The 25,069-nt window shown below is 42.0% G+C and overlaps 1 protein-coding gene across 1 annotated transcript in view; it reads left to right on the top strand.

Moving 5' to 3' along the window:
• Positions 1–3,327: 3,327 nt before the first annotated feature.
• Positions 3,328–25,069, top strand: part of FLT4 (fms related receptor tyrosine kinase 4) — a 259,066-nt gene continuing 237,324 nt past the window's right edge. The window contains exon 1 of the mRNA XM_088454762.1: positions 3,328–3,711. Coding sequence (XP_088310888.1) covers positions 3,654–3,711 — 58 coding nt within the window. The 5' untranslated portion in view covers positions 3,328–3,653. The remainder of the gene's footprint in view (positions 3,712–25,069) is intronic.

Genomic DNA, 25,069 nt, shown 5'->3' with positions numbered 1-25,069 from the left:
GTTCAAATGTTGTTGTTTAGTGTTACCCGGTACAAAGGGCCTTTACATAGCATATTCCAGTTTTGAAACTAACGTTTCCAGATCATTCAGCTTAGAGGACACAGTACTCAAATTGATTGTAATGAATGCATATGGAAAACACATAAACAAATAATCTATCTGCACAATAACAAATGTCTATATATTTCCCGAAACATTCATATCACTTATAACTAATATGTATTTCCCTAATAGGAGGCCTCAAGGGACCACATGCTTTTATTTGCTGTATATTTCTGTGTCAGTTAATGTTTGGTTCTATTAGTTTTTATTTAATACTTTGGAAAAGTCATGCAGAGTTTGTTAATATAAAGAATTACAAGTAGCAAACATGGACCAACATATTTCTACAGCGATACTTTAACACAAATAGAGCAAATACACTTTGTCAGTTCAGATCATCATTACGGGGTCTAATTATGATAGGGAGAAAAGTTCTAAATCCTTTATCAGAGCGGGCGATAGCTATTCCTGGGTATCACCTTGGTGGTACATGTATTGCTATTTGTCATTAATACAAAGCATTTTTTGCCAAGGTAAAACTATTAATAACAATATTTGTTTTTTTCCACTTTTACTATATATATTTTTTTTCAATTTATTAATTTAATTTCACGAAAGTAGAACTGGAGGCTAAAGTCCACATAAGCAGTGACTGTATTTTATTTCACCATGTAATGATATGTAGACCCCTAAATCTCTTAAGCGATTTCATAATCTAAACTGGCTGCAGTGGTTTTAGATGTAAGTTGGAGGTAATGAACTGCAGAATCTGCATGTAATTTAATTGCTGACATGTATGAAAGCTGTTTTACTGGAAATAAATGTAGCATTGAGAGAAGCTGGACAGCTAGGAGATTGAAACTGTACAATGAAAGTGAAGGAATCTGGTTTCTTGCTAGAAGCACAATTGCAGCGTTCCTCTGCACCAGTTTACATGAATGTTCCCAATGGCCTTGAATCTTATTAAATTGCCAGCTCCTATTACAAAAGCTCTTATTTCCTGTTTATTTCTGCCATGTAGTCACTTGGTCCCTTTGTATTAAATTTAAATAATATTATACAGCTTTGGATCAACTTGATGTTTAACAGTTGCCAAAAATATGCTACCCTGACATATTCAAATTCAGTACATACTCCATAGCACCAAGCCACACAGGGCTGTTTAAACAGATTTCTAAATATTGACTATTAGGGCAAAATTTACTAAGCGGCGGTTTCTAAACCCCGGCAGTTTAGTGGCGGTTTTGCTATCCGCAGATTTACTAAGGCCAAAACCACTGCAACACCGCCGTCAAACCAATTTTAGAATAGATTAGAACAGGGCTGTCATTTAGAAACTGCCGCCAAACCCCCGGGGTTTAGAACCCGCCGTCAAACTGCCATCAAACCGCCAGGGTTTAGAACCCGCCGCTTAGTAAATTTTGCCCTTAATCACATTGTTGTTACGGTCTGCTGCTTAAATGCATAGGACAGGAGTTTCCAAACTCCGCCATTACAGTCCATGTTTTAAGAATATCCATGCTTGCGTCCAGCTGGATAAATCAAATTGACTGAGGTACTAATTAAGTCACCTGTGCTCAAGCATGCATATCCTTAAAACCTGGACTGTAATGGCAGAGCTTGGGAACCTCTGGCATAGGATATAATTATTTTCTAACCGTAACCTTAAAGGTGCATACACACACAATGATTTTTTTAACGATTATCGATAACAATATAGTTTATCATTCAATCATTGAAAAAATCGTTCACTTTCTGAGTTAAAACGATGAACGATTATCGTTCATGCGCGTTCACGTTTGTAGTTCAGTCAGACTAACCAACTGAACGATTTTCATTAAGGGAATATGCAAAAATCGTTTGTAATTCAAAAAAATCGTTCATTACACTTTAAAAAATCTGACAGATAATCTGACAGAAAATCGTTCATAAAATTGTTGTGTGTGTATGCAGCTTTAGTCATATTATTTATATGCATTTAGCAAAGTCTCTATTGTGAATTAATGCACTCTCACGTCTCTGTTATCTGGGGACAGTCCCACGTCCTGAAATATTATCTCTGAAAGTTTTTTACCCTGTGAATGTCACTGCTTTTTAAAGTCAATTGCGAGTTGTGTTAGTGATTGCATTTATAATGCAATAATTAAGGTACATCATCGTCTACTCACCTGCGGTAATGTCTGCTGGTATGCTTGATCGAATTCTTGTCGGAACTGCTCTACGATACTCAGCTGCCCCGGCGTTGTGGTCACTTTATTTATTAACATTCAATTATATAGCGACAGCATATTTCATTGTGCTTTACATTGAGTAATGTTATGCGCACAGTCATCAGGCTGTGTGCATGCACTAGTGGCTATTATTGTAGTTTACCGCAAAATGCGCTTGATACATCTCGCCCTATACCACTTATTAAAATATAAAAAAGTTATTAAATACATTATCTGACAGCATTGTATGTTCATTGACAACAGCGATGTTACTATGGATAATAGTTTAGGAGCTGTCAATCAGAAATGATACTGAATAGAAGGGGCCTAACTAAATTCAAACTTGTATACAAGCGACAGCATAGAGATAGTTCGTAGTCAGTATAGCAATGGTAATGGAACAGTAAGTATCGGACAGGTAAATACAGATATTAATGCACTCTGCTTGTTACTATATATATATATATAATATATATATATATATAATGTCTGGATATTATACTTAGCAGAGTTAGCAATTATAAAATGGAACAGCTGCTCCGAATCTTATTCGCCTCTACGTTGTTGAATGTAATTCTCGGTATCCGTGAGTGATGTATGAGTGAAGACATACCATACCAAAGGGGCATTGTTTAATTAAATGTAATTGTCTAATTATATTGTCCGGTGCTTGTGTCATGGTAGTAGGAGCAGTGTTCATAGTACGGCGAGTTATGTGCATAGCAAAATAGTGTCCTTAGAAACTGTATTGAAATGTTAGCAGCCACACATGCATCTCCTGAGCTGTGCAGAGACACAGGGATCAGTGAGGTGGGGGCTACATAAACCGGTCTGTAGCAAGCACGTAGATTAAAACAATAATAAATACATTCACACAGGAACCTCTTTCCTCCCCACCCCCTTATCCCTCCTTTGCAAAAGTGCTGTACTTTAAACGTTTTTGTTTTTTTTTTTCCTGGCAGCTTGGTGGAAATACAGAGAGCTCCCTCTAATAACACACATAGGAAAAGGAAACTATTGTATAATGCATCCTCACCCCTGTGCACAGACACACACACAAAAAGTTTCCTCTGAGGTAAAAGGGATTTTTTTATTTCTCATTTAGCCTATCCTCACTCTGCGGAGCACCAGGGAGAGAAGTTGAGAAATTGTTTGGAAAGGATTTCTCCCACCTGTGTTAGTAATCCTCAGCCAGGGTATCATTGTGGGTGACAGAAAAGGGGGTAACAGGCTTTTGTGTGTCAGTGGCCCTGCTGGTGTTTTTGGTGGGTCTTTTCAGCTTTTTTTTTTCTATTTTTTACTTTTTTTTTTTTTCTTTCTTTTTGTCCTGGGAATAAAATTTTCTGGTGGAGAAATTTTCCCTGTGGTGATACCCAAATCCTACGGAGGGGAAAGCTGGAAATGAAGAGAGTCTTTTGCGTGCTTATTGGCGTATGGCTGGCTACTGTTGACAGGACAGGTAAGAAATTGGTCTAATACTGGAATTCTGAGTGTTGAATGTTTGCTGGACATATAAAATAAAATATATATTTTTTTAATGTTTATTAATGTTTTGTTACTAGAGAAGACATATTAAGATGTATTAAGTTATACAATGGGTTAAGCAGTTATATATTAGGTTGGTTTGTTATAGAATTTGTATTATTTTGTTGAGACTCAGCTGTTAATACATACACTTTCTGCAAATGGTGTGTAGCATATTAATCTCAGCACTTGAGTTAAGCCTGCCCATTATTAAGACAGTGCACAAGCAAACCATATGTCTGCACGTTACACCCAAAACATAAGCACGCCGAGATTCTGACCATAGCAATTCCCAGTTTACAAATGCCTATAAACATCATGTAACATCTGCTATTATCGGGAAACAGCTTACACAGGATTTAGGACCATTACAGTAAAATATACAACTACGCCTCTGACGGGGAGCTAGTTTAACTTTTACAAAAGTTGAACCACTCAAACTCTTAAGGAGACATTGCTGCATTAACTACTTAACCCCTAATATATAAAGCATGACATACTACAAGGACATCTGTAAGCCATAGTATTGAAGACATATGATTAACAACACATGAACTAGAATTTAATCATTTGTATACATCTGTGGCTCACTGTTAATCCAGCAGTATATATTGTATATCCTTTCTAACATTCAAAGGGTTAAGCAATATATATATATATATATATAGAGAGAAAAGACAAAAAAAATTATTTATATATATATATATATATATATATATATATTTATTTATTTATCTTTACAATACCTAAAGAGAATGGCGTATTTTAGTGATTGACTTCTATGGTTGCTACCTAGGACCTGCTGAAGTTTTTCCATCTCTACAGGCTGTATGACAATCACAGTTTTTTTTATATATTTTTCCCCTTACAATGTAAATGTGTAGTTTCAACTAGTGTGCTTTCATTTAATGCATTTATATATCTGACCTCCACAATTAAATCTATGAATTTCTCTGACCAATAGAATTAATTTTGTGAATTTAGATGACCTTAACAATTTTACCTCTGGAACTACCTACACTTCACATTGTATCTGTGTATCTACTTTGCCCTCTTACCTGTTTTGTTACAATTTTGACCCAAATTTTAATGAACAATAGAGTGCACTGGCACTATATTTTATATATATTTTTAGTACATTTTAACAATATATGGCTCTCCACAATTAAATATATATGTTTATTTGACCATGTATATTTAACTTAAAATCATAGCTAACCTAAGTAAATCTTTGAATCAAACTTGTTAATTATTTTACCTCAACTTACCTACCTTTCCTCCACAATTTAATTTATGATTTTACCTGACAACTACAATTAAATCTGTCCTTCTTCATGACACCCACAGTTCTATGTATCTGTCTGATCTGCATAATTAAATCTATTAATCTACCCGACCTTGGCAAATAAACCTAACAATTTACTAATCCTCTATAATTCTCTCTATGCTTCTACCTGCCCCATACAATCGATGCAATTAACTGTCCTCTACAATCTACCTGATCTTCACAATTCCATCTATTAATCTACCTGATCTTCACAATCCATCTACCTGACCTCCACAATTATATCTATGCATCTACCTGACCTCCACAATTCCATCTATAAATCTACCTGACCTCAACAATTCCATCTATGAATCTAGCTGACCTCAACAATTCCATCTATGAATCTACCTGACCTCCACAATTCCATCTATGAAATTACCTGACTTCCACAATTCCATCTATGAATCTACCTAACCTCCACAATTCCATCTATTAATCTACCTGATCTTCACAAATCCATCTATGAATCTATCTGGCCTCCACAATTCCATCTATTAATCTACCTGATCTTCACAAATCCATCTATGAATCTACCTGACCTCCACAATTCCATCTATGAATCTACCTGACCTCCACAATTCCATCTATGAAATTACCTGACCTCCACAATTCCATCTATGAATCTACCTGACCTCAACAATTCCATCTATGAATCTACCTGACTTCCACAATTCCATCTATGAAATTACCTGACCTCTACAATTCCATCTATGAATCTACCTGACTTCCACAATTCCATCTATGAAATTACCTGACCTCTACAATTCCATCTATGAATCTACTGTACCTGACCTCCACAATTCTATCTATGAATCTACCTGACCTCCACAATTCCATCTATGAATTTGCTTGACCTCCCCAATACCATCAACAAATCTACCTGATGCCTGACCTCCATAATTTCCTCTATGAGTCTATCTGACCTCCACTATATCCATCTTTGAATTTACCTGACCTCCACAATTCGATCTATGAATCTGCTTGAACTCTACATTTCCATCTATGAATCTGCCTGACCTCCACATTTCCATTTATGAATTCACATGACCTCCACAATTCCATCTAAGAATCTAGCTGACCTCCACAATCCCATCACGGACATCTCGGCACATATGACAACACACAAAGAAAAAGCAAGGTATCTTGTCTGGTGCACTGAGGGGATCCCCTCAGTGCACCAGACAAGATACCTTGCTTTTTCTTTGTGTGTTGTCAATTTGATTTAGGTTGTCAAGTAGCACCTTCATATATGACTATATGACTTCTAGAAATATGTTTATGAAGTTACTTGGGGGCATTGGAGAACAATAATAATAATTTATCTCTGTAACATTCAATACAAGAGATATATTTTGGTGCGAGGTCATACCTTGTGTGTATCTCGGCACATATGTCTGTGAAAGATGACATTTGGAGATCCAAACTAGGCTATCACCTGTGTTGGTGCCATTTCTCTGAAGACATCACTGGAGAGATGGCAGCAAGTATAGGAGGGCACCACAGTGGTCCGGAAGCAAATCTGTCCGATGCACAGTGGGTAGTGTGTGGACCCCCGGACCCATGTTCCCTCATGCACAGTACACTATGCACCAATTATAGCTACAACACTTTATTTTTAATATAATGCAGCAATATTGCAGGTTGGGGTGGGGACCATTTAACTCAAGAGATTGTAGCCATGTAAGTGCAAAAATAGTATTATGTATACATCTTAGAATTGTGTATACTGTGTATGTGCACAATTCCTTATTTCTTAATTTCTCTGGGTAACATAACCTCTTGGTTCTCAACTGTCAGAGATTAGCTAGAATTCAGTTATGGTATTAGGGAGAGGGGATTGATTGCACAGAAGGGAAGTCAGAATTTCTGCTATTTAGTTTCAGCTTATTAGCTGGACAGTACTACAATCTATTTAATACTGTGCAGCTGGATGACATTTCACACAGAAATGACTTTCAGGATATATGAAAAAATACCAGCATTAATAAGTACGAAATAAAGAAATTAAATTACAGCATCAAACAGACCTACTTGACCTTATCACTTACCAGATGTTCACACAGCGATCTCTAGGCACCAAGCTTATATTTTCATGTTGCATTTATCAAGAATATCTTACTGCGTGTTGTATAGTATGTGCTCAGCCAATTCATCATTTACCTGTAAGATGTTAGGTGGGGAAGATACAGTATGTAAAACTGAGTTTCACCCAGTAGTGGGTGCCAAGTGCATCTTTTACAGAACAGAAATGTACTGTGCTATATTTCATAAAGTAAAGTAATTCTCTGTTTCATTTACATTTGTTTGAAAATTAATTGTTCTTAAAATATAACTGTTAGACCCGCTTGGTAATCTTTCGTTGCTAAAAAAAACCAAACAAAGCTGGTTGCATTATTACTAATAAGATGGTGACTATAGGAATTCATTTGATTTTAATGGTCAGTGCATTAGAGAGTAAGAACACCAATTTAAATGAACCTTCATCTGCTGCTGGTCTGTAAAGCCGCGTATCCACTAGTAGACATGGAAACGACAGCACGATTACGACATTGTAATTGTGCAGTCGTTTCCATATCTAGTGATGTGCCTACACTGAACGTTCACTCGTTCAGTCTAGGCAAATCCATCATCCCCGCACATGCTGAACCTGACAGAATCGTCAGGTTGACCAGCATGTACGGGCGATGATAGGGCGCACGCGCATCGCTGTTTCCGACCAAAACATACCCGATGCATGCTCGATTTGCAGGCGATTGCACGATAACAACGTCGACATCGTGCAATCGCTTGGTAAAATCGCTAAGGGGATACCCCCCCTTTAGTTCTCAATTCTTGGAATGCTCAGAGATTCATAGAGATGGGTCCAGTATTCTAATCATGGGTTCTATTCAGTAAGTCTTGGAGAGAGATAAAGTGGAGAGATATAAAGTACCAACTAATCAGCTCCTAACTGTCACTTTACAGGCTGTGTTTGAAAAATGCACAGTTAGGAGATGATTGGTTGGTACTTTATGTCTCTTCACTTTACCCCATTGTGGTAAAGTGAAGAGAGTCCAGTTGTCCAGTTGTGAGATTATTTTAGTTAGCAAAGACCTGCAGGCAACACAGAGGACATCATATACGAAGGGGAATGCTGGTATGTGGGAAGCCACAAAGAGATTGTAAAATGATTAGAAACCCACAACAGCACCGAGTGGTATCATCAGTAACTCACAAGTAGATTGGATAGAAACGTTAACATATGTTTATCTCACAATAACATAATAGAGAAATTCTTGAAAATAATTATCAAACAATATTATTTTGATAATTGATGTAAATTAAATAGTTAAAGGACCATTAAGCCCAGAATTTTAAATATTCCGAACCTGGAAGGTAAAATGCATTATTCCGTGTTAAGCTGGTAATGTACTGCAGCTGTGTACGTGTAAATGGTAAAGTATTATCTCAGCATTCCAGTGCAGTCATTATACGCTAGTCCCACATTTTGATGGGATATCAAACAGCGACAAATAGCTGAGAAAGCAAGCTATGGCTGCAATGGCATGGCATTCCTATGGCATTCCTGACCCTGCCACTGTGTAAGAATCCACCAGCCTACAAATGACATTCCTGCACAGGAAGTCTGCCAATCTGTCACTCACCATCTGCCAGGCTACTGTAGGTAGAGAAGCCCCCCTCCTAATATGGTCGCCTGCTGCAGATCTGAGTGAGAGAGAATGATGGACATATTTCATTAACTGTAAACCCTCCTGTTATATGTTGCAAAGGATCCAGCTCAGAAGTACAGTACACATTCACTTACTTTTAAAGTTCTCTTTCTAAGAATAGAAGGATAAATTGATCCTCATTGTAAATATGACAGGCTGCTCCATAAAATGTAAAAAATAATCAATGCATACAGTGACCCTAAATAAATAACAATAAACCTACATTTTATTCAGTGCAGCCTTGACACACATGACCTCTACTATTCATTATACGTCACATGATACAATAACAATGTCATCTTGATTGATTGTCTTTAATATGGTGTCAGGACTTGTAGAAACAGTGTGTAGTCTGACAGGGGCCAATTCATCAACCATGGTGATCATTTTGTTTCTCATATCTTTAGAAATATAGGGGGGGGGGATTAATAAGCATTCTAGAGAGGACAAGTGAAGGTTGTTGTCCATAGCAACCAATTAGATTGGAACTATCATTTATCTACCACATTCTGTAAAATGATAGTTACAATCTGCTTGTTGTTACGGGAAACTTCTCCACTTTAGAAGGTTTGATACCTAAACACACAGCTTTACAGCTTAAATCACACTTTTCTATGTATGACCTAAAAGCGTACTTACCAACTTTTTTTTTCTGATCTCCGGGGCAAATTTCCGGTATTATTCTGCCCATCCTGCCACTTCACTAGGAAGTGGGTGGGATGCGGCGGTAGAACCATCCACTCTTCTGGGGGTCTGGGGGACTACCTGAAAATTCGAGAAAATTACCTATCCTGGGAGGGTAGGTAAGTATGTCGAAAAGGAAAGCGTAATGAGAGCATGAAGGTTAAATTGTGTAGAGGAAGTGGAACACACACAAAGGACTTTTGGTGATCTCTGTAGTGTAATGTACACAGTGGTGTATGCAGCACTAGCACTGGAGAGATAACTCATTTTTAAATTAGGTATTTTTTTATTTTTATTTCAAAAAGCATAACAAGAAAGAGAAGTAACAGCATATCATGGAAGTGCTGATATGTGAGGATGCACACAAAATATAAACATATGGATAAAGTAAAAAGTGACAAAATACAACACAGGCCAGTGAGGGTCAATGTAAATGTAAAACATAGAGAAGCGAGAGTCACACAGAATACATTCAGTAAGATGAACACTGAAAAAAATAAAATACAGTACAACAGTGCATTAAAAAGATGTAGTGTCCAGGGTGAGGCAAGAGAGGGAGGGGAGACTAAACCTAGTCAAGGCCTTCACAGCCGTCCTGCGTAGCACCAAAGTGAGTGTGGGTCCAACAGTTCCAAAGCTTTTGGAAATTGAGAACAGCATTCCTGCTTGTACTGTATATATGTACCTCTCATGATCCGCAGTATTGTTACTAGGGCTGTACACTGATATATTTGGGTATCTCAGAGCGAACTATATCCTATCCACAGTGACCTTAGCAAGCCTGGAGAGACAAATAACATATTGACACATAGTTGCATTAAAGGGTTCCTCCAAATCAAGGCCAAATAAAGTTATATTCATGTTTTACCTCCATTATCTCCCTAATGTTATTCTACAGTGCATTGGCATGAGGTCATTACTCTTTAAAAAGAGTTTTTGACGTTACCAACATATTGTACTGAGCTCTGACTATAACGAATATGCACCATATTGGGCTCATCTATGGCTAATGTGCACATTAATGGAGTTTGCTTTGTATGCTGGTCTATAGAATTAATATAGCTACTGCTAGAAAAGCAGATAAAATATTTTAGATTGTACATGGGGCCCAAAATTTGTCTTGGTGCCTATAGGGGCCTTGTTATGCCACAAGTGCCAATCAAAGGGCAAAATCAAATACAAAGGTGGATCAATAAATAAGGTAAAGAGATCTCTCATTGCATAAATTTATTCAACTCGTACATATATACGTATAATCATTAGTATGGCCTTGGTACAGAATATTTTTCCACATAGTCCCTATAATTGTCTAAGCATTTATTCCACTGGTACACCAAAGCATCTATCCCGGCATAGAAGAAATCAGTGTCAAGCGTCTGCAGCCAGGACATGACAGCTTGGCGAACTTCACCGACTGTTGTGAATCGCCTTCCACCCAGGTGCTTCTTCAATGGTCCAAAGAGATGGAAATCACTCGGTGCCAGGTCAGGGCTGTAGGGAGGATGATCCAGTACCTCCCAATGGTAGAGCCGTAACAACTCACGTCTGTGGTTGGCTGCGTGTGGCGTGTTTTCTACTAACTGCCCTCTGCAACTGGCTCAATGTGTCACAATAGCGGACAGCATTCACAGTATGTGCCTTGGTGAGGAAATCAACAAGAAGCACGACCTTGTGGTCCCAAAACAGGGTTGCCATGACCTTCTTTTCTGAAGGGGTTGTTTTAAATTTTTTTGAAGGCGGGGATGATGCGGTGTTTCCATGTCATGGATGCTTGCTTCATCTCCGGTGTCACATGATGCACCCATGTTTCATTGCCTGTAACAATACGCTGCAGGAACTGCACTCCCTCCTCATGGTCATGGTACCATGTCAAGTGTATGAAAAACATTCCCATCCTATTAGTTTTGTGGACTTCTGTGAGTTGCTTCAGTACCCAACATGAACACTTTTTCCTGTACTCCAGTTGCTCAAGAACAATGTTGTGCACAGTACCCACTGAGATGTTCAGACTTTCATTTAGGCACATCTGTGGTGGACGTGCTTGGCCGGCCGGATCGCTGTTTATCTTAAATGTCTGTCCTGCCGTTATCAAAGGCAGTGCACCAAACCCAAACCTGTTTCTGTGACATAACTGTATCACCCTACACCTCGATAAGTTGGTAATGAATTTCAGCCACTTTAGACGCAGATATCTAATCACACTACGAACCTCAATATTTGACCATGTCTCTGCACAACCTCGCCATATTACAACTGATATTGGGACAATATGACTGAGTCGGTCTAATGGCTGTGAGGGGAAGCAGTGGTCAACCTGCTCTGGCCTGTCGGGAATTTAGAATGAAATAGAGAACATTACACACGTGAGAGGTCTTGTTACCTTACGTATTGAACCACACTCGTATGATCCCAAGACAACAAACAAACCTGTGATTTGGGAGTGAAATTAGGGCCTAATATCAGGTACTGGTATGGTAATGAAAGGTGGGACTGGGAGAGAGTGAAGAAGTTTAGAACCATTGTTTAGCCACGCTCATCTGTGCCATCCTTGGCATTGCCAGCCATCAGTAAGTGGTCACACAGAAATGCTGCCCACTTCATAACGCTGTTCTATATTGTCTTGACTAACATCTGATAATATGTCTCTTCTCTAATTCTGAGACTCAACATGCATATTAGTTTGTTGATGGCAGTAATAAGCCAGTAATAATGGTGCGCTCATCGGTGGGAGTATCTTTAGTGCACTTCATGGTGGATAAAGTAAAACACATTGATAAATATTTTGAGCGAAGTGATTCTTTCCCTTTAATCTCAGCCAGTTCCGTTTGTGTCTCTGCGTTGAAATGTATTTGAGTCAGTGCAGTACACTCCGTAATTCCCTATGCTTTCTGCTGAGTATTATATTGCACAGTCTCATGAGTCACTGAATCCCGTCATGTCGTATTACTTCACATCTCCATACTTACACCCTAGACTGAAAAGCATTCTGAATCATTGGCGGCCATATGGATTACAAAGATTCCCTTTGTTTTCTAATACATTTCTCGTTTGGAATTCTATAGCGAGTGTAGGAGTAATATGGTATGCCATATTTTCCCGATTCATGTAATAAAATGCAAACCACAGCATAATATCTAATTGGGACGTCTGCATTCTATGTAGAAATGTGTTTCTTGTCATTGGCTGATGGCTCATTCATAGTCTTGCTTGCTGTGATTTAAAATACTTTTCTGTACTCTACCGCCCTAATTTTGCATGCGTCCTGCCTATCCTTCTATGGACCCAAATGCCCTAACTGTTCATACTGGAAGTCATTTGGGTCTGTAATAGATTTATGGTTACACCTAATCTCTGGTTGCTGAAAGTGAGATTTTGGCTCTCAAATTCAACATAAACATATGTACTATGTGTGATTGTGAGTTTTAAATAGTATGTAGATGGGTATAGAACAGTGTTGGCTAACCTTGACACTCCAGCTTTAATGGAACTACATAACCCAGCATGCACTGCTACAGTTTTGCTATTAGGTCATGCTAAAACTGTGGCAGGGCATGCTGGGATATATAGTTCCACAACAGCTGGAGTGTCAAGGTTAGCCAACACTGGTATAGAATAAGGTATGAGTTTGGAAAAGTGCAGATTTTTCAGTGATTTTGCCCCTGGATTTATATCTCATAGCAAAATCTCAGAAAAATGTTCACTTTTATGAACATTTACTCTATTACGTCCCACAAATTGGGGCATATTTATTGGTTTTAGACACGATAATTCTAATTTCTTATCGCCACTTATTGCAGCAATAACAGATTATGGGCCATATCCAATTAGCAGCGGTAAATTAACGCGGCTAATTAGCTTGCCTGGAGCTCGCTTGTGGCGATCCAATTAGCCTCCAAGTCAGCCTGACAACGGCACTTATCAGGGTTTTTTTTCGGGACCTGATGTGTCCCAAAAAATAATCCACGATAAATGCCGTTTTTTCACCCAAAAAAGGGCGAGAACACATAGGAGCCGCGATAAGCTTGCGGACCTATGTGTTAACGGGCGAACTATCCTATTATTTCGCCCGAAATAATAGGATAGGGAGAAAAAAATATCGTCGCAAATCGAGGATAATCTGTGAAAAATCCCCATTTTTTGACGATCGTGGGGATCAATTAGTGCCCGAACAGTGTTCGGGGCTAATTGGGTATGGCCCTATGTGTAAAATTAATTTGATTGCTAATGCACTTTACTACCTGCTTCGGGTCTGGCTGTGCTACAGCGCATGTGCAGTATTCAGACCATGCATGTGCAGTATACAGACCACGCATGTGCAGTATTCAGACCACGAATGTGCAGTATACAGACCACGAATGTGCAGTATACAGACCACGAATGTGCAGTATACAGACCACGAATGTGCAGTATACAGACCACACATGTGCAGTATTCAGACCACGCATGTGCAGTATACAGACCACGAATGTGCAGTATACAGACCACACATGTGCAGTATTCAGACCACGAATGTGCAGTATATAGACCACGCATGTGCAGTATACAGACCACGCATGTGTGAGTGGCCATAGCCGGGGAAGGAACCTACGGATCCCTCTCCTGGTAAATTGTGCGGAAGGAGCCCATAAGCTACAATGGCTAATGCCATCTATAGATAGCATTAGCTACCGGGGCCCATTCCTGAGCTTGTAAATCTCACAAATAACGGCCCCCTATAAACACCTCTGGGGGCTATTTGTGCGATCGAAAATGGGTGACTGCAGCAGATATCACCATATAGTTGTATGTTAAAGAAGATCCCCAACTATTTCTTCTGCTTCTTATTGATTCAAAAGATATAAATTGATATGCAAATTATAGTTATATATTCTTATGTTGCCATAGTGTTGAACAGGGTTCTTTTGCATGCGCCCGCAGTTGCCACCCAGAAATGCCTGTTTCACAGACGCTAGTTGTAAATGTTTTCCATGTAATAGCCAAATTAAATTAAAGTATATTTCATTAGCGAAGACTACAACATAATAAATTGGTTCCTGCTGAAAGTGACTAATAAGAGACTTACTCAAAGTCAGCTGTAATAACATCTACATTGCGTTCACAGAGACAAATCCGTATATTCGCTCATAGGCAGATGGAGGCGACCGTAACTCTCCTATTCGCTCGCTTGGTTAAATAACATTTAACTCTGTATCGCATCGGCCTCTAAGAGCGAACGTGTAGAAAACTGGGCTTGTCTAATGTGGCAAAACACGTGATGCTGAAGGGGTTAATAAAAGGTTCCCCTATTTACACTAATTGAATCAGAGATCTGCACTAATTGATTCAGTTTTCATGGTAACTGCTATAATCGTTCTTTAGGGTCCCATAAAAAATGATTTGGTCTCAGAGACCGAAATCTGCCACCATAGCTCTGATTTACTGCTCTATTATTTCCTTGCAGGCCTTGTTCCAGTTATGCCTTGGGAGTGTGCTTCCTGTTATCTCTTATATTACCTTGTGTGTCACATGTACAAACTTTGTAGGCAGCATTGTGTGATTCCTGTTTACATATATTTGTGTTTGTATTGTACGCAGTGGTTTCACTAACCGATATATTGTGTTCTGGGTGCAGAACAGTGTAAAGGACATTTTTTAAAAACCCTATTTTGCAGGCATGCCCTTTAAGCTGGGTACACATTAGACTATATGTCACCCGATACGGTGGATTGAGCCGAAGCATCGTCTACATCAGCAAGTGTGTACCCTCTCTGTCGTCCCCTTGCGTGCTCCTGCGGGGTCATTTATCGCATCGACAGATCTGCAGTACATGCCGGTCAATCTGTCAATGAAGATTTTGCCCTTCTGCTCCACAAGAGGTTTCTGTCCTCCCTGAGCTCACCTTAGGACACCTGCGTTACGGTTTGACAGGTGTGCCGTCAGGCAGGTGAATGGAGCCGGTGCCCGATATATCGGGCAGGCGGGGACCGGGTCATGTAATGTGTACTGGCCACCCGAAATGATGGCCCTTCGGGCGTCGCATTGCTGGGTACACAAATCGTTAGGTGTGTACCCAGCTTAACACTGCAATGTTCAGTGTAATTCCGCAATCTGCCTGATGTTGAGTTGAATTTACACCAGAGTGCATTGTGTAAATAGCGCAGGTTTGCACTTTGCATGTTCACACAGAGGGCCTGATTCAGACCCGCTCGCGAGCGCTGAGCGCTCGCAAGCGGGTCGATGTTGGGCCAGTGCGCATGCACGAGACCCGGATAGTGACGGGCAAGCCGTCGCTATGGGTCTCGCTACAAAGGGGGCGTGCTGTCGATGGTGAGTGACAGCACGCCCCCTTTGGTGGCGTGGCTGGCCAGATGGAGGCGTTCCCATGGGAACGCCTACCGTCTGGGGACGGCCCCACTGACATCACTAGTGATGTCAGTGGGAGTGCTTTTGGCTCTGTCAGAGCCGAAAGAACTCCGGGGCTTGCGGCAGACGAGACCCTACCACAAGGGTCTCGTTGCAAGCCCAATGGTCGCGATGGTCTTGACCATCGCGACCATCTTTTTGGCTGCTCGCTATAGCTGTGGGTGGTCACCCACAGCTATGCGAGCGGCCATGAGGCCGCTCTAAAAAAGAGGAGGGCCCTGATTCAGAGCGAGCGCTCTGAAAGAGCGTCCGGCCCTGAATCAGACCCAGAGAACTTAGCATATAGCCATAATTACCGACTTCTCGGCAGGGGTCTTCAGGAGGCTCAAAGGGAGGGGGAAACCAGGCAGGCGGTACAGTGGCATGGCGCTATGAATGCGTCATTGTTGCCCCACCCCCTTTTATACAAAGCTGCCTATCTAGACTTGGTAATATGGGAGTGTGTGGCCACAATTACATAAATAAGCTGCCCGAACCACCGCAGGCTGTTAGCGGGAGACTTCCCTGCTCTTCCCAGAGTTTGAAAGAGCCACCCGAGATTTAAGAGTCTCTTTCGGATGTAGACTTGAGCGTATATGGTACTTGGACCTCTTGTCTTGACTGCTGAGGCGGAACGGGGGAGGGAAGGGTTCCTTAAACACAGGCCAAGTACAGTAAGGGAGTGCTCGCCCAAATGTATCTCATACATACCAGCAGAAACACACACCTAATAAATAATAAACCTGTTAGGATGTGTGTCTTTCGCTCCTGCTGCATTGGTATTAATGATGACTTGTCATAAAAAGGCATGTACACTGCTAGCGCAGAGCCAAATGCATATCTAGACCGGTACAGCGCTGCGTATGAGCGGAGATACGCTATACTGTATTTGTTCCTGCATTTTAATTTTTGAGTACTTAACGCCTATTATGTTACCACTCTGCAACAGGCCCAAAATGTGTGAATATTCTATTTCACCTCTATTTCAGTGGCTACATGTGTAAATGTTTATAAGACAGGTACTGGCTATAAAAAGAAAAGAAACTACTTAAAAATAATTGTAACGAGCGTTATCATTAACGTGGACAAAAAACAAAATTTGGCTATTGCATTTGGAAAATTATCGGAGAAATATAAGGACCGGCACATTGGCAGAAATATATTGGTTCATGCTTGTCAGCCAATCAGATTCTAGTTGTCAGTTTTTAGTACTGGTTAGAAAATGAAACAAAACATCTGACTGGTTGCCATTTGCTACAAAAGCTTTTTTCACTATGCGCACAGGTCCTCTTTTGTTTCCCTGGAAAATAAGTCATGTGAAGTCAAAATCTGTGTATAACTTTTGCAGAGATATTTGTACAGTGCTGGGTATGCTATTGGTTCCCTTGGAACAGCTGATAGTAACATAGTCCATGTGCTCACCACCCTACCGCACTGTGACCTGAGGACTTTCTCTGTCATGTTTTGTGTTTGATGTATGTAACAGAAAGGAAACCGACCCCACACTAGCAGTCTGGCTGTATGTTTATGTGTTTACCTTTCAGGACAAAGGGTTAATTGTGATGTTTTGGGCAATGTGGGGGGTCGCTATGCCAGGCTGCCTGCCCTGATTTTTATTGGTGGAGGTCATGGCTGGTGCATGGGAAAAGAGAAATTGGCAGCTGGAGCGGATGTCCTGACGCCCCCTCCCCCCCTCTTCCTGCCACCCCTCTATCCCCGTTCCTTATTTAGCCCTCCTAATGGACAGGAGGAATAAGACAGCAGAATCTGTCATTGCCTGATAACAGATCAGACACCTCGTCTATGAACCTTCAGATTTGCAACTTATATTTTTCTTAGAGCCTGATTTAGGGACGGACGCTACTGCAATTTTCACGCAGAAATAGCGATTGTTTGCGATTGGGCATGCGTATGCATCGCACTGGGATCGCAGCGTACGGGAGTGGTCGCAAACACGCCGGCGTACCTGTCCGTTTAAACGCCGTTACATGGGCGTGCATAGATTAGCCACTGCTGTTGCATACTCAGCTCTGCGTCTCAGAAGAGCACCCAAGGCTGCGGCAGGTCTGACCTGCCGCAAGGGTAAGATGGACGCCGATGTGCTCCGATGTTACCCATGTTTACGCAAGTATGCGTCGTCGCACGCAGGTAAGAAAGCAGCAGTGGGGGCGTCTTTATGCTCAGGTGATCTTTGCTAACATTAGCATATTATCGCAGTTGCGTATGAAAAAACGCAGCTGCGATCGAATTAGCGCCCGTCTCTGAATTAGGCCCTTAGAGCAGAAACTGCAGATATTTCAGTAACTTTATTAAATTATCAACAGGTCTACAAATCTTGTTCTGATAATAACTACAGATGTACGAATCAATCATGATGAATCTAAAATTCATAGATTCGTTGACAGCAAAAAAAATGTGTCTTTCCTAATTTGTCCAAAAATGACTGATCTATAATCTCTAACCAAGGCCCTCATTCAGAGCCGTACGCTCTGAGCAGAGCGCACGCTCTGAATGAGGGCCGGGCTCCATTTTCATGGAGCGTCCTCCTGGACGCTCGTATAGCTGTGGGTCACCACCCACAGGCTATACGAGCGTGCTTTTTGATGGCCGCGATGGTCGAGACCATCGCGACCATCGAAATTGCGAGCCGGAGCCTGCGGTTGAGGTTTTCAACCGCAAGCTCCGGAGTGATTTTGGCTCTATCAGAGCCAAAATCACTCCCACTGACATCACTAGTGATGTCAGTGGGCCGGCTTCTGACGGGAGGCGTTCCCGTGGGAACGCCCCCGTCAGGGAGGCACGCCCCCGGCACGCCCACCAAAGGGGGCGTGCTGTCAATCAACATTGACAGCACGCCCCCTTTGATCGGACACAACGAGCGAAGGACTTTCCTTCGCTCGTCGCGTCTGGCGCATGCGCACGACGGAGCTCCCTCCGTCGTGCGCATGCTCAGTGCATAACATCGACCCACTTGCGAGCGGACAGCCGCTCGTGAGTGGGTCTGAATCAGGCCCCAAGATCGCTGCAAGCGGCAGCAAGGGTCACGTGTCTGTCACTTTCTCCTGATTAGCGCTAGGGGGTCATTCTGCTCTCTGCATCGAGTCATGTGTACTGTGCACAAATTAAGTGACATATCTGAGTCAAAGGGGGCCCCACACCACACAGCATGGGGTGTAGTATATATGTCGACAGTCATAATTTCAACATTCATAATATTGACATTGTTGTAATGTCGATATTGATAATGCTGCCACTCACCGTGTAGACTTTGATGAAATGTTAAAAGTGTGAGAATGGTGAATGGTAGGCCAGCAGGCATGTGAGTGTCACTCCTGGTGGAGTCATCTGATGGAGTGGAGCATTAGTGAGTATACTTGCCCTAATCCCTACCCCTCCCTCCAGTGCCTAACCCCCCCCCCATAGTCTAACCCCAACCTCCCCCTAATGCCTAACTCTGAAGCTGCATACACACACAACGATTTTTTTAATGATTATCGTTAAACGATATCGTTTAACGATAATTGATGGCAAAAATCGTTCACTTTCTGAGTCAAACGATGAACGATTATCGTTCATGCGTGTTCACGTTTGTAGTTTGTCGTTTGTAGTTTGTCGTTCAGTCAGACTTGTCAACTCAACAATTTACATTAAGGGAAAATGCAAAAATCGTTTGTAGTTCATAAAAATCGTTCATGACATTTAGTAAATGAACAACTTTAGTAAACGATTTTAGTAAATTTTTTCAAGGGAAAAAATCGTTTACTCAAATCGTTCATTAAAAAAATCGTTGTGTGTGTATGCAGCTTGACTCTTTCATCCCGCAGCCTAAGCCTTATGTTGATATTCTGACAATGTCTGCATTTCACATGTCGACATAATAACTGTTCATATTGTGATATCAACAATATGAATGTTGTTCTGCCCCTCACTAAGGGCTCTATTTACTACAATCCGCATATTGAATGCGGATTGTAGTGTGATATTACCGAGTGAATTCGCATTGCGAATTCAGGCAATATCACAGGGATTTACTATAAATCCCTTGCAGGGACAGAGCTTGCGATAACGCTCTGTCCCTGCGGATCCCATCCGCACTCTAGTCGCGGTATTTTCGGAAAAAATACCGCGACTAAGAGCCCAAGCATGCGCCGACCACCGCTACTACCCCCCCACCGACGCTAAGCCCCGCCCCCGGCGCTAAGCCCCATTACAATTATGGGAAATGCGATCTGCTTTACTAAAAATAAGTGATACTGGGGGTTGGAGTAGAATTTTACTAATTCTACTCCAATTGCCCTGTAATAACTACAGGTGAAACTAAAATAATGTGAAAAGGATGTGAAAACACCCTTTTTCACTTTATTTTAGTAAAAATAATGTTAATAAATAGAGGCCCATGTGTCTGACAAATTTGGAGCAGACAGCATAACCAATACTCTATCTTCCAATAATCCAGTCAGATGTGGTCTGAAGAACAGAATTTATTATTCAATAGAGGAACTTGTATGAATGTACACAGATACGTGCGTATGAACGAGTGTGAGGTAAACCTGTAAATGTAAACAATAAAAATGCCATTACAATATCCACATGGAAATGCAAGGCAAACATATACATAACATGGAATATGCAAACAGCATGAAGTTATACAGTAAGCAAAGTATGGCTGCAGTGTGACATAGTCCAGCTATCATACATAACTGGCTAAGCAGATCTATGATGGCACAGTTGAAGCTTAGAAACTCACCATCGGATGCTATATTAGGTTGAGCATATGAGATGATGTCTGCCTGGGACTATGTGAGAATAAGAAATGGCTGCTTACAGCTCCTTTAGCCCAGAATGCACTGCTAGACTGCTAAGGCATCTTAGGAAGGACAAAATAGTCAGATTTAAGATGCTACTGTCCTGACCACTAGGTGGGGCTGCTAATATGAATTAGTGTAACAGAAGTGAGATGGATTAACAAATCCTATGCTGAAGGCATGACAAATGTTGACCTAATGACTTCATCCGCACAGAGGGCCTGATTCAGAGCCGGACGCTCTGACAGAGCGCTCGCTCTGAATCAGGGCCGGCCCTCTGGTTTTTCAGAACGGCCTCCTGGCCGCTCGCATATCTGTGGGTTTTCACCCACAGCTATAGCGAGCGGCCATGATGATGGTCGCGATGGTCAAGACCATCGCGACCATCGGGCTTGCGATGAGACCCTTGTGGTAGGGTCTCATTGCCGCACGCCCAAGAGTGCTTTCGGCTCAAACAGAGCCAAAAGCACTCCCAATGACATCACTTGTAATGTCAGTGGGTCCGGCCCCATACGGTAGGCGTTCACATGGGAACGCCTCTGTCTGGGCAGCCACACCCCTGGCCCGCCCACCACAGGGGGCGTGCTGTCACTCAACATCGACAGCACACCCCCTTTGGTACGAGACCCAGAGCGACGGTTTTCCCATCGCTATCCGGGTCTCGCGCATGCGCACGACGGAGGCGGCTCCGTTGTGCGCATGCACACTGGGCCACCATCGACCCATTTGCGAGCACATAGCGCTCGCGAGCGGGTCTGAATCAGGCCCAGACTGCGCCCTGAATAGACCCGCTGTGTGCCATGCAGCGGGCCCTGCCATTACGTAAACTGGCAATGCACAGGGGCTGCACAGGAGGGGGAGCTGCACAAAGGACACCCCAAGCATTAATATGTTTCTGTACAAATCTGTACTAGCTCCATTGCCTGTTTGTTTGTTTTTATATTTTAGCAAGGCTAGATTAATAGAGGACACACAAGGGGCCCCCGCCCCCACACAGGGTCGGTCTGACCCACCAGTTACCGAGAATAGGTGCCCAATGGCACCTGTTCTGGGATGGGGCTGCCGCAGCACTGCGGCTGAATGAATAGTGCAGCATACAGAGCGGCTCCTCATGCCTGCAACACTTATGGGATTCGGGATGGGACTCAGGACCCTTCTGTAAGCTGCACTATGCATTCAACAACGGGAGGCCCTGTCCGGCTGTCAGGAAATCAGCACAAGACCGCGACAAAAGGGGGGCATAATATTGAAATGGGGGACGCTGTGTGGCATACTGGTACTACGTGGTATACTGGGGGGGCACTGGGTCTTAATATTAATATGGGGGCTGTGTGTGGCATACTAGGGGGCACTGGGACATAATAATAATAATATGGCGGTCTCTGTGTGGTATACTGGTGGACACTATGTGACAACTGGGGCATACTATTAATATGGGGACTCTGTATGGCATACTGGGGGGCACTATAAGGCATATCGGGGGCACTGGGACATATTAATATGGGGATTCTGTGTGGCATACTGGGGGGCACTATGTGGTTTGCTGGGGGGAAATGGTACATAATAATAATAATATTATATTGGGGGTCCCTGTTTCACACTGAGGGTGCACTGAAACATAATATAAAGGGGGCTCTTTGTGGCATACTGGGGAGGGGATATGTGGAATTTTGGGAAGAGACAGTGACATAATATTAATATGTAGGGCTCTTTTCATACTGATGGGGGCACTGGAACATAATATTAATATGGGGGCACTTTGTGGCATACTGGGGGCACTGGGGCATAATATCAATATCTGGGGTTTTGTGGCATACTGGGGGCACTATATATAGCATATTGGGAGATCCTGAGACATACTATTAATATGATGTTTCTGTGTAGCATACTGTGGGGGGCAATATGTGGAGTACTGAGGGGCACAGAGACATTATAATATGGGCGGCCTCTGTGTATCATACTGGGGGAGTCAATATATGGCATACTAGCGAAGGCACTAGGACCTAATTTTAATATAGGGGCTTTGTGTGGAATACTGTGGTGACAGTGTGTGACATACTGAAGAGCACTGGAATATAATAATATGCCAGTCACTGTGTGGCATACTGGGGGGCACTATGTGGCATGCTGAGGGGGCACTGAGGCTTATTATTAATATGGGGTCTCTGTATGGCACACTGGGGGGACGGTGTACATAATATTAATATGGGGGTTCATTGTGGCATACTGGGGGCACTATGTGGTGTACTGGTACATACAATTAATAAGGGGCTCTGTGTAGCATACTGGGTGCCAGTGTGGCATACTGTACTGGGGAGGCAATGCAACATAATAATATGGGGGTCACCAATTCACACTGAGGGGGCACTGGAAAATTATATAACAAATGGGGGCTCTTTGTGGTATACTGGCGAGGGGATGTATGGCATGCTGGGAAGAGATAGGGACATTAATATGGAGCTGTTTTATACTGATTGTTGTGGTACTAGAACATAATATTAATATGGGGGCTCTGTGTGGCATATTGGGGGGCACAATGTGGCATACTGGGGGAGCAATGGAACATAATATTTATATGGGGGCTTTGTGTGGCATACTGGGGTGCAATGTGTGACATACTTGAGTGGGCTGTTTTTCATATTAGGGGCACTGATTATTTATTGTCACAATCTGTTGGTGTATAATAAATGTGTAGGTCTATTTATCATTAGCTACACAGGTGCATATAATACATTACAGCCGATGAATTTTGCAACACAATTATTGTTGCAAAAAAAATAAAATATTATTCTGTATATATTATTTGCATGTTATTAGCCCCATTACCTTATATATATATATATATATATATATATATATATATATATAATATATTTATATACAGTATATAATATAGTACTAGTGACCTGCCTTGGCTTCGCATGGGAGCAATTTAATCTTGCCAAAGCCCCCTGCATCTCATAACAACCTACACCATGTCACCACAGCCCCCTGCATCTCACCACAGCCCCCTGCTTCTAACTCCTGGCCCCTCCTGCATCTTACCAGTGTCACCACAACCCTGGGGTCCAGCCACTGTGATGTGCTGGGAAGGGCAGGAGGATCATGGATGAGAGATTTGTATTGCAGCTACCGTAAGCATTATCAGCAGCACGTCCCTAGGGCTGGGGCACCTGTGCATATTTCCAAAACCTCTATACGCACCCCTCCCCAGCTGCTGAACATGGCGATGAGCAATATCCTCTTGCATAATGTACCCTGTATTTTCTGGGTTTTGTTCCGATGGTAGTGTTTTTACCATTTGTTGGTGCGATTTTTGCCACCATCGAATGGAAATCATTTCATGGTGTTCCGATGGTTGATGTTTTATTATATTCCTGATAGCTATGCCTCCACTGGCACCTTCCTGGCTACTGTGTCTGCATCAGGGCACCTTCATGGGTTTGCTGGAGGCTGTCTCTTACTCTGTCTGCCTCAGACGTGACCATGCTCAGTCCTTGACTGCCTCCCCTCTCTAGGCTGCTGCTAAGCAACAGGGCACATTGCTATCTCTGATTTGTTCTGACTGTCTCAAATAGCCAATCATAGCATAACCCACAGCCCTGCAGTGGCAGTAGTCAGTCACTCTCACACACACACACACATACACACACACACACACACACACACACACACACACAGAACAACAGTTTTTCTGTGACTTGCTTCATTCCAAGCCTAAGTTTCAGATGCTCTCTTGCTGTTTCAGAACCCTGACCAACTCCTATACAGCAGCTTGGTGCAAGATTTTTTTTCCTGTGACTTTGCATCACTAAAATCGTCACTGTCCGGCTCCCTTTTGTCACAGATAAATGGTTACTACACCTAAACCTATCTACAAAGCTGTATAGAATAGTGAAAACCCCATCAAAATCCATCCAGTGGTTTAAGAGATTAGCCCGAACAAACAGACAGACCCCTAAGACTTTATTTTATAGAGAGAGAGAGAGAGATTGTGTACAACACACTGACTGCTATAGAGATGTAAGCTGCATGACAGGAAGAGGGCAGGGCAAATCAGCTAATGTGCATGATTTGTTGAATGAATCATGGCGAAGGGAATTTTGTTTATTCATTTATTTCTATTATTAATATTATATTATTTATTGTTTAATTGAGTTTATGTAAATATACTATGTTTTGATGGAAGCTGCCATCTTGGAGACATATTTATAGTAGTGAAGCTGATACATATAATCCAGTTGATAAGAGATATTTGGATGGAGGAAATGGGGAGAGGAATGTAAGACCTGCTGTCAAGCGATAACACTCTAGCGCCAGTCTGATGTGCCGTGTGATGGTTCATGGCTGGCGAACACATACAGTCCTCGCAGGCATCTCTGAGGA

This window comes from Taudactylus pleione, unplaced genomic scaffold (assembly GCF_031769625.1).
Source record: "Taudactylus pleione unplaced genomic scaffold, aTauple2 ptg000629l, whole genome shotgun sequence".
NCBI lineage: Eukaryota > Metazoa > Chordata > Amphibia > Anura > Myobatrachidae > Taudactylus > Taudactylus pleione.
This window is presented reverse-complemented; position numbering and strand designations above follow the sequence as displayed.